Source organism: Xenopus laevis, chromosome 9_10S, assembly GCF_017654675.1.
Source record: "Xenopus laevis strain J_2021 chromosome 9_10S, Xenopus_laevis_v10.1, whole genome shotgun sequence".
NCBI classification, from domain to species: domain Eukaryota; kingdom Metazoa; phylum Chordata; class Amphibia; order Anura; family Pipidae; genus Xenopus; species Xenopus laevis.
In genome coordinates this window covers 114283872-114295316 of record NC_054388.1, presented here as the reverse complement: position 1 = coordinate 114295316, position 11445 = coordinate 114283872, and the positions used below count along the sequence as shown (strand labels likewise).

General features: G+C 42.1%; 2 protein-coding genes across 2 annotated transcripts in view; both read left to right on the top strand.

The window, feature by feature from the left end:
* Positions 1 to 11445, top strand: part of LOC108704201 — an 80279-nt gene continuing 68834 nt past the window's right edge. Inside the window, exons 1-4 of the mRNA XM_041578127.1 lie at positions 1 to 119; positions 1463 to 1614; positions 1718 to 1855; positions 1945 to 2068. Coding sequence (XP_041434061.1) covers positions 68 to 119; positions 1463 to 1614; positions 1718 to 1855; positions 1945 to 2068 — 466 coding nt within the window. The 5' untranslated portion in view covers positions 1 to 67. The remainder of the gene's footprint in view (positions 120 to 1462; positions 1615 to 1717; positions 1856 to 1944; positions 2069 to 11445) is intronic.
* Positions 9487 to 11445, top strand: part of LOC108704248 (oocyte zinc finger protein XlCOF22-like) — a 14078-nt gene continuing 12119 nt past the window's right edge. Inside the window, exon 1 of the mRNA XM_041579039.1 lies at positions 9487 to 9660. The gene's annotated coding sequence lies outside the window, so the exon portion shown is untranslated. The remainder of the gene's footprint in view (positions 9661 to 11445) is intronic.

The following is an 11445-nucleotide window of genomic DNA, read 5'->3' as shown; positions in this document are numbered from 1 at the left end:
AATGGCGGCACCGGAATGGGCGGGGCATGAGAAGATTACCTCAGACTGAACCGGATGTTGGGGAGAAATGGCTTCCCTGCCTCAGCCCCTCACTCCTAAGCTGTGTGGGACAAGCAATGGTGAGGGGAAACATAAATGTGTCAACTTGGGAGCTATAAAAGGGGCCGTTCCTTTGTGTAGGGAGGGGGGTGAAACAGGCGCAGCAGGTCGGTAAGTGCAGTAGAAACTGCTGGAGATTTGCCCACAGTCAGCGATAGAGAATGGACCCTGGAGCCACACCCGCTGCAAGCTCCTCCCACACTCACTGAGCCTTAGCGCTTAAATGCAGCTTTTTTTATACAAAATATGAGCTAATCAACGGTGTTTGGGGTTTTGTAGTGCAACCGCGCCGCTAATACTGACGTGTAGAGAAAAGAACTACATTTCCCAGAGTGCAGCAGCAGCGGCGCAAGAGAAAGGAAGTGTCACGTGGCACGTCAGATCCAATCCAATGCAAGCTTGCTCCCTGAGCGAGGATAGAAGACGGAGCTTCTCACACAGCGGTGTCTCGGGTGTTAGCGAGGAGCTGGTTACGGTTTGTGCGGGGCTGTGTGTAGCTCAAGTAGGTTTCCTTTGCAGCAGTGTCGTTCTGTGCGGCCATACTCATTTACTTTGCGTCTGAAAGTGTTTAGTGGCTGCGGGGGGTCTCCTCATGCGTCTGTCTGTACTTGTGCCTCACACACCTGTCCTGTTTCATGGCCGAGACCCTCTCACAGGCTGCGGTACCAGTACAGAGCCGGCGCTGCTTTATCCTTGTCACTTACAGCACTGCTAGCGGGGGAGGCCTCGCAGGCTTCCGTACATTCTATCAGGTGAAGTACAGGCAGACTGCAAGCTCTCAGGGCACCTTGTATAGTGACTTGTACCCTCCTACTGTGTCCCCTGTGTACTCACTGTTACCATAGCAACCACTTCCTAGTCTCTGCCCCTCCCCCTGTACAGTCAGCTCTGCCTCATGGGCTCCAGCAAGGCCTGTGTTTTACTGAACCTTCATATTATACTCCTCAAGTGCCACAATCACTAGTATTAAACATGGATTCCCCCTCATTTATACTGAGTAACCTTAACTCTTTCCTTCCCACCCCACAGTCACATGGGCACAACCAGCCCCACTCTGTCCTCTCACCTCAGCATGAGAATAAGGCACAGGGACACCGACTGTAGGGACATTTAATGGGATTCTATGGATCTGGGCCAGGCCCGGACTGGCAATCTGTGGGTTCTGGCAAATGCCAGAGGGGCTGCTTTAAGGTGCCATAGAAAGTCAGTATTCAGTGGGCTGGTGGTGGCTGTTTGGGCCTCTGTGTGGGCTGAGTGGGCCTCTATGTATTTAAAATGCCAGCCTGATCTGGGCCCTGTAATTCTATTGGGGGATATTGCTGGGAATAATCCTGTATAGAAATGTGTAAATGCTTAATTCCAGGGTCACTTCCAGGTCAGTCTCCCCACGAGGAGCCAATGGGAATGTGGGAGGAAGCGAGTGACACAGGGATGAAGGGAAAAGAGGATAAAAATGAGCGGAACGAGAGAATCCTGAATCTGACACTGGAGATGATCTATCTGCTGACTGGAGAGGTGAGGGGCACTGTGACTGGCACACTGACAAGAGACTGTCTGTCTGTACAAAGGGGGTCTCTCTGCAGCTCAAACACCATTCTCTCTTCCTTTCAATATTTAGCACTACATCCCTAGGAAGAAGTCAGATGATGGGGGGGCCCTGCATGCCCCTGGCTCCGTCATACAGAAGGAAAATAACAAGAATGACAAGAAGATCCTGGAACTCATGTCCAACATCATCCAGCTGCTGACTGGAGAGGTGGGTACAGCGGCCCCTTATTGTTTAGTAACAGTGGATGATAATCCCTTTCTCTGGCTGGGGGATGACTGGAACATTGTGTGTGACAGGTTGCCATAAGGACTCATCATGTTTCCATCTATTTTTCCTTGGACGAGTGGGACTATATAAAAGGAAACAAGGACCTTTATGAGGAAGGAATAAAGGATGAGCCTCAGCAGCTTCACCCGCTGGGTGAGTAATGGGTGTTTTTTTCTTCATTCTGCTTTTCGGCACTGAAATCCATTTTTAAATGACTTTTGCTCTGATAAACTTCAGTCACTCTCTATTGCTACACTGCAACTTGGAGTGATAACCCCCCCCCCCCCAGAAGCCCATCAGCAAAATATTGGGCAGGTAACCAAATAGCAGACACCTGGCACCTCTGCTGGAAGATGTTTGTATTGCTAAAGATGTTTATCCACAGTAGAAATGGTCCAAGTGGACAGATATGGACCAGACAGACCAACTCAGATTCCATCTGACCTGATCAAGTATCGAAGGCATTCAGAATCCGTCCATTCCGTGTAAAGATTGGATAATCTATAACTTTATGCTATACAAATAAATTGGGGATTGTACTGACAGTGTAAAATGAAACACTTTAAATAATATCTTTATAACCTCAACAATAAATTAACACTAAGTACAAACAATATATAAATATAAAGATATTTATTTACCTCAGTTATGTGAGATTATCCCTGATGTTAGCTGGTCTTCTTTATTTTGGTCAGGACTACAACACCACTCCAGGAAGATTTGTACTAAAGTTTAAAAACCTAATGTAGTTATTTATGGCACATTAAGGTTTTATATCTGAGATTTTACACTGTATTACTGTCAGTGTGTTCCTAACACAACAAATCCCTACATATATGTATAAATTGTGATAATTATTTCTCCTGTTTGTATCTTTGCCAGACTGTGAATATGAAGATGAGAGAGAGATTCCAGCTGATCTGGGAGGAACATTATGTTGTAATAATGGGCCAAACAAGATTGGGGCTGAAGGAGCAGAATTTTGTGCTGAAGAAAATGTCACAAACCCTGAAATTTCTCCAGTGGAACAGCCCCCACCAGCCAATGGGATTAAAGAGGCAGAGGCTTCATGGGAAGGGGGAAACCAATCAGATTGCAGCATTTATCCACTTACAGAACAGATACAGCGAACAGACACACCTACTCCTATCATTGGATGCAGCTTGAATAACAGCTTGGCAACTAATTATATATCAGTTGGTATTAAAGAGGAGCCACTTTCATGTGAAGAGGGAAACCATTCAGATGGCTGTGGAGATTGTCCCACAGAAAAGATACAGGGAACATCTTCACCTACTCCTATCGTGGACACATATAACTGTTCTGAGTGCCATAAACACTTTAGAACTGAGGCCGGTCTTCTCAAGCATCAGAAAACTCACCAAGGAGCAACACCATTTGCCTGTTCGGTGTGTAAAAAACTTTTTGTGTGCCAGTCAGACCTTATTTTACATCTGAGAAGTCACACAGGAGAGAAACCATATTCTTGCTCCAAATATGGAAAATTGTTTTCAAGTCAGCCAGACTTAAATAGACATTACACAATACACAGAGGAGAGAAGCAGTTTTCTTGTTTGGAATGCGGGAAACATTTTAAAGACCACTTGAGCCTCTGTATACATCGGAGAACTCACACAGGAGAGAAACCGTTTTCCTGTACTGAATGTGGGAAAAGTTTCACCCGTCGTTTAGGCCTTAACGAACATCTCAGACTTCATATGGGAGAGAAGCCATTTTCTTGTTCTGAATGTGGGAAATGTTTCATCAGTCGCACATACCTCACCAGACATCTCAGAGTTCACACAGAAGAGAAACCATTCACTTGCACTGAATGTGGGAAATGTTTCCGTAATAGCACAGGCCTTAGAATCCATAAAGTAATGCACACAGAAGCAAGGCCATTTTCCTGTTCTGAATGTGGGAAACACTTTAAAGAACGCTTGAGCCTCTGTGTACATTGGAGAAGTCACGCAGGGGAGAAACCATTTTTCTGTTCTGAATGTGGAAAATGTTTTACCCGTCGCTCAGGTCTCACAGAACATCTCCGAGTTCACACTGGAGAGAAGCCGTTTTCTTGTTCTGAATGTGGGAAATGTTTTACCGGTCGCACAGACCTTAATAGACATCTCAGAATTCACACTGGGGAGAAACCATTCACTTGCACTGAATGTGGGAATTGTTTTACCAGTCGCTCAGGCCTTACCGTACATTTCAGAAGTCACACAGGAGAGAAACCATATACTTGTACTGATTGTGGGGCGTGTTTTGTACGTCGTTACCAGCTTACTGCACATTCCCTGTTACACACAGGAGAGTAACTGGTTTCTGATAGTAACTGGACATATACAGTTAGGTCCATAAATCTTTGGCCAGAGACAGCTTTTTTCCAATTTTGATTCTGTCCATTACCACAATGAATTTTAAATGAAACAACTCTGGTGTTTCTGTGTTTCAACAAAAATATTTTTATGAAATTCATTTTTTTATGAATTCAAGCTGAAAGTCTGCAGTTCAACTGCATCTGAGTTGTTTCATTTAAAATTCATTGTTCATACTTTTGGATCAATGTTTCCCCTTCAATAAAGATGTAATACTTATGGCTGCAGAATCTATTTTTTGGGGGGGAGGAGTTAGTTTTGCACTTGGGTAGGGAGTGCGGTGATTTTGAGTATGTGGGTCATTAAAGAAAGTAATTAAAACAACTGCTCATATTGCTCTCCTGAGAAATGTTTCAATTCACATAACTTTTTATTTTTCATTCTTGCAGTTCTGCACTACTATCAGGAGACATTTCCTGCATCAGTCCCTTAATCTTCCTGCAGCTGGCCAGGACAGAGAGTTTCTAAGATACTAATATCTTGAAAACGGAAAAAAAAAACCTATAACTTGCAATCTAGCATTGATTTAAGTTAAGTGTGTCTAGTTACTGAGTAGTCAGAATTAAAAGTATTCCAGAAATCTGGGTAAGGGCGTATCCTAATGTAGTCTTGTGGAGTGGCTTTTTTATGTGTTACACGGGAACACATTCTATCCTATGGTGTATTTCACTCATCAGGGCATAATGATAGCCAGAAAACCTTGTTCTACAAGACAAACCCTTTAACCATTTATGTACCAAGCATGTACTACATGATTGCAGTAGAAGTCTCTAACTGCTAACTATGTAGTACCTATTTGATTTTGCAGTAAATGGTTTCTCTTTGCATTAGCGGCGTTTGCTGTCAGAACTGGTTTAATGTTATTTACTGCCTGAAGAAACCTAATTACTAGTTACTGGATGCCACTGAGTGCTGGTTAAAGGAACAGTTTAGTGTAAATATAAAGCCAGGTAAATAGACTGCGTGAAATGAAAAATGTTTTCAGTATAGTTAGTCCAAAATGTAATCTATACAGGCTGGAGTGAACATATGTCTGCCATAATAGCCGGGGCACTACTTCTTCTTTGACTCCATAGTCTCTGTCCAATACAACTTGTTAAATTACTGCAAGCTCTCTCTAGGTGAAACTTTTGATTTATTTGCCAACTGTTCCGTTGTCCCTGAATTGTGAGACCCTTCATATAGGCTCCTCAGCCCCATAAAGTTGCATTCATGGTCAGTACTGTCCACCTTGAAGTGGTCAAAGATATTCCTTTAATTCTCTTTGGAGAACCCTAACTTGACTGGTACAACTTGGGATCTTGCACTGTAGTCTTTGTACCAATTTATAAGAAAATTCTTATGAAGAGAAGGTGTTAATCCTGCCCATTTCACTGCTTCAGATGCTGCAACCACTCAGACTTTGATAGTTTAGAGCCATGGTCTTCTTTAATTCTCATAACACTTTGTGAACGATTTTTATTACCATTCAATGGCCGTTGGATGGAGTAAAATTTGGTATTAAAGGAGAAAGAAAGCTATGGATGCATTTTATTGCCAATAGATTAGCTGCAATAGTGCAAGCTAGAATGCTATATTTATTCTATAGAATATTTTACCATACCTGAGTAAAAAGCTCTAGAAATTCTCTGTTTGTTTAGAATAGGAGCTGCAGTATTAATGTGGTGTGACATCACTTCCTGCCAGAGTCTCTCCCTGCTCTGGGCTCAGATTACAGTAGAGAAGGGAGGGGTGGGGGAGAGGAACAAACTGAGCATGCTCTTGCCCAGGGCAATGAGGTTTAAGCTGAAGGCAGGAAGTCTAATACAGAAGCCCATGAGTACACAATAGAAGGAAAGAAATGCTGTGTTTCTTTTGACAGGGGACTCAGAGCAACATTACTTTGGGGGTTTACTGGTATATTTAGATGGACCTTTCTGATAAGGCTTACTTAGTTTTAACCTTTCCTTCTCCTTTAAGAAGAATTTCCAATAATCTGAATTCTTTAACAGATGAAACTTCTGTTTTGTTGCAGTTTATGAGCCACCTTAAGGACTCCATGTTTACACTACTGCCTTTATGTGAATTCTTAACAGTTGTTCTGCTTTGATTAGAATGACTTCTAGATAAGTATAGACTCAAAAGTGCTGGTAACTGTACAAGGCCTGTTGAGACTACAGAGAATTTGTGATAATCTAAGGGAAAATTCTGGAAAGGGTTAAAATTCACCTAAATACATTGATGCTTTTGGGTGACAAATTGTTTTTATGTGCTGCAAATATTTGACGCACAAGAATTTTTTTTTACCCATTAGAGTCTATTGGCATCATTTTTGAAGCAAAACTTGGTGAAAAATTTCAGTCAACACTAGTGACTTTGACTGACTAAAGTCTGTCTAAAATGTTCTGAGCCCATACAGATGAGCTCCTACTTCAGCCTTCTAGAATACCTTTAGCAGAATACAACCCATGACGTCTGTTTTCTCTATTCAATACTCTTCTCCATCCCTCATCAACAGTATCAGTCAACCAGACACACTCTCCTCAGGACTTTGCTGATTTCTTTAAAGACAAAGTAGAGTCCATCCACAATCAGATCCCTACCTCTACTAATGTAAACCAGCTCCTCCTTCCTAAGCGCCTTCTGCATGTCTTAATTCCTTCCCTCCGCTAACAATGTCTGAAGTCTCCAAGCTTCTCTTGTCCTCCCCACTCACAACTTGCCCCCTTAACCCTATGCCTTCTTCTCTGCTCAAACACTGTGTTGCAGAGCTTACCCCACTACTTATTCACATCTTCAATTCTTCTCTAGCTTCTGGAACCTTTCCCTCTCCTTTCAAACAGGCCTGTGTAAAGCCTATTCTTAAAAAAGCCACTCTTGATCCATCCTGTCTGTCATATTACAGCCCTTTTTCACTTCTACCACTTGCCTCTAAACTCTTACAACGTATTGTGTTCTCCCGTATTACTAACTTTCTACACACCCATGATCTGTCGGACCCTCTGCAATCTGGTTTCCGGCCTGGTCACTCTACTGAGACTGCTTTGTGCAGAGTTACAAATGATCTTCAGGTTGCTAAAGCCAAAAGTCACTTCTCCATCCTTCTCCTCCTTGACTTATCATCTGCATTTGATACGGTTGACCGCTTCTGTATTTGCTTGGCATCCGTAACCAGGCTACATCTTGGCTCTCTTTTTACCTTTCTAACCGAACATTCACTGTCTCCTATGATAATATAACCTCATCTCCAGTTCCACTTAATGTTGGGGTGCCGCAAGGCTCTGTACTTGGTCCGCTGTTGTTCTCCCTGTACTCTCTGTCTTTGGGAGATCTCATCCATTCATTTGGCTTTAATTATCATCTGTATGCTGATTATTATCCCTACAGTCTGTATTAAACACTGCTGCCAGAATTCTCCTCCTCTCATCCAAAAGGTACAGGCCCCTCCGCTGCTGAAGTCCTTATCATGGCTTCCTATAAAACAAAGAATAACTTATAAACTCCTCCTCATAACCTTCCCTTCATTCCTCTGCACCTCACTACATCTCATCTCTTGTCTCTCTATATGTTCCTGCCCGAAACCTCCGCTCCTCTCAGAGCAACCGCTTGGTTGTACCCCCCACTACTACTGCTGTTTCCCGTATCAAACCCTTCTCTCTTGTGACTCCTTATATTTGGAATGTCATTCCTGAATCTCTCAGGAGAGAATCCTCCAGGACAATTGTCTGTTAAAATGTCTGCCTGGTTTGTAAGATATAGCTTCCTTGTATGATGGTCTCTCATTCCTGGAATTTCTCTAACATATATTATTTTGCAGTAGAAATGCACTTTTCGTTATTTGATTGTTTTGTACCAAAGAGAAACTGCCCTGAAAATGATAAAGAACACAAATTGTACTGTGACAGTGTCCACATTCCAAAGTTTTAGTCATAAGCTCCTCCTTGTTTCAACTGACAACCCCACACTTCTTGCTGCCAGTTTTAGCACCTCCATGGATGCTTCAGCCACAAATTCATAGCAACATTAATTTTATCAATGGCTTTTAGAGTATCTGCTCTGCTAATGTTGCATTCAGAGCTTCTTTGATATTGCGACCCACAGTTTAGAAGCCCTAGCTATAGATATAATTGATAAAGCTGCTTCTTGTCACCATTCCATAACATCATTAAGATTAAGTCCCTCATTCACAGAGTGGGTAGTACACCTGCTGATTGTTGTAACGGACACATCAACTTTTGGTGCTAATGATGGCCACACATGGGCTGATATAAGCTGCAGACAGACCAAGTGAGCAGGTGATTGGCGGTGTATAGGCCCTCCAGCAGGCTTCCCCGATATATATTGAAAATCGGCAGCTGTCGCTTGGCCAGGATTAAAAATCCCAACAACAAACCGATGCAGTACTCGATCCAACTGCCTGTTTTTTCAACAGTAAGAATGATGCCTCATTAAGGCAGACTTTACAGACTTGCTTCTCCGTGAGGGCTGGATGGGAGCAGGCTCCTTCTGGCTGCTTTCCTTCCAGGCTCTTTGGGGCAAATTCACTAAGCGCCGAACGCTAGCGTTAATTCGCTAGCGTTTGGCATTTTCGTTACTGCGCAAATTCACTAACGAACACTGGCGTAGTTTCGCTAGTGTTACTTCGCACCCTTACGCCAGGCGAATTTTCGTTAGCGACGTAACTACGCAAATTCACTAACTTGCGCAGTGTACTGAACGCTACCTTTTACACTAGATTTCCTTTGCCACCTCAGACCTGGCGAAGCGCAATAGAGTAGATAGGGATTGTTTAAAAAAAAAAAATCAAAATTTTTTCTAAGTCCCAAAAAACGCTGGCGTGTTTTCTACATTATGGGTGATAGGCTGAAAAAGATCAAAATTTTTTTTGGGGCTCCCCTTCCTCCCCCCTACATTTCCTGACTCATGGCAACTTACCTAGACAGTGGGCACATGTGTAGGGCAAAAAAAAATTTTTATTTGATGATTTGAAGGTTTTCTTGGCATTTGTAGTGCTGATACGTATTCCTCCATTGAAATTTGAATTTGGCGCCGTATGCAAATTAGCCTTCGCTAGCGTAACTTCGCTTTACATAGCGAATCAACGCTAGCGCAACTTCGCAACCTTACGCTACCCCTGAGCGCAACTTCGGATTTTAGTGAATTTGCGGAGCGCTGGCGAAACTACGCCTGGCGAAGTGCGGCAAAGTTACGCCTGGCGCAACTTCGCATCTTAGTGAATTTGCCCCCTTGTGTCTATGTTCAGTTTATCTTCAGAGAGAAAAGACTGGATGGGAGGAGTTGGCAGTTGCTTGAAAAACCTGATACCAGAATGCAAGATGGCCACAGAAAGCTGTTTGTACAAGTTCCCACACTGCTCCTGTTGAGATGGTAAGTGTTCATGTGCCCATGGGCCCAGGCTCTTATGATTTCTGGGAAAGGAAACACAAGTAGTATTTGCTGGTTCAGCGTGGGATACTGGATAGAATGATGGATGTGAAAGAGCTTGTTCACCTTTAAGCTAACATTTGCCATGTTATAAAATAGTCAATTCTAAGCAACACTCAAAAAGTTTTTCACCTTCTTCTGACACTTTCAAGCTTTGATACGGGGGTCGCTGACCCATCTAAAAAACAAATGCTCTGTAAGGCTACAAATGTATTGTTATTGCTACTTTTTATTCCTCATCTTTCTATTCAGGCCTCTCCTATTCATATTCCAGTCTCTTATTCAAATCAATGGGTAATGTGGATCCTAGCGACCAGACTGCTGAAACGGCAAACTGGAGAGCTGCTGAATAAGAAGCTAAATAAGTCAGAAACCACAAATAATAAGAAAGCAATTGTCTCAGAATATCCCTCTGTACATCCTACTGAGAGTTAACTCATAGGGGAACAAGTCCACTCAGGCATTGAGCAGATCACATGTAGAAATACCAATGGGTGAGACTTTAGTTATTAGTTATGTGGTGTGATTGCACAGGCAACTAACAGGCACAGGGACTAATTCTAAGCAACTTTTCAACTGGTCTTATTTTTTTCTTTTGTATAGTTTTTGAATTATTTGCCTTCCGACTGTTTCCAGTTTTCAGGTGGGGTGGGGGGGTTCACTGACCCTGTCTAAAAACAAATGCTCCGTAAGGCTACAAATGTGTTGTTATTGTTGCTTTTTATTCCTCATCTTTTTATTCATATTCCAGTCTCTTATTTAAATCAGTGCATGGTTGCTAGGGGAATTTGGACCCTAGCAACCAGACGGCTGAAATTGCAAACTGGAGAGCTACTGAATAAAAAACCACAAATTATAAGAAATGAAAACCAATTGCAAATAGTCTCAGAATATCCCTCTGTACATCATACTGTTACTAATGTGAAGGTGAACAACCCCTTTACTTATTAGCTGTCCCTTTACAAGAGAAGAGACTGCACAGCTGGGTCTCACCCTACCCGGGGGGAGTATTTTTACTCTTACTAATTTCCCCCAAATACACATAGATTATACAGAGGGATGAGACCACCATTCAGACAGCCTCCCAAACTAAAGTGACTAATAACAACAAGTGCCTTATTGCACCCCACCAAAAATGGAACATACCCCTGTGGCCAAAAAACATAATGTAAAACCTGCCCACAAATCCTGACTTTAGACAAAATACCAATTGCGGACACATTAGAGGAATACAGTATCCATGGTTACTACAACTGTTCTACTTCCAACGTGGTGTACTTAATACAATGTGGTGTACTTAATACAACGTGGTGTACTTAATACAATGTGATGCACTTAATACAATGTGGTGTATTTAATACAATGTGATGTATTTAATACAATGTGGTGTACTTAATACAATGTGGTGCACTTAATACAATGTGGTGTACTTAATACAATGTGGTGTACTTAATACAATGTGATGCACTTAATACAATGTGATGTACTTAATACAATGTGATGTACTTAATACAATGTGGTGCACTTAATACAATGTGGTGTACTTAATACAATGTGGTGTACTTAATACAATGTGATGCACTTAATACAATGTGATGTACTTAATACAATGTGATGTACTTAATACAATGTGGTGTACTTAATACAATGTGATGCACTTAATACAATGTGATGTACTTAATACAATGTGATGTACTTAATACAATGTGGTGTACTTAATACAATGTG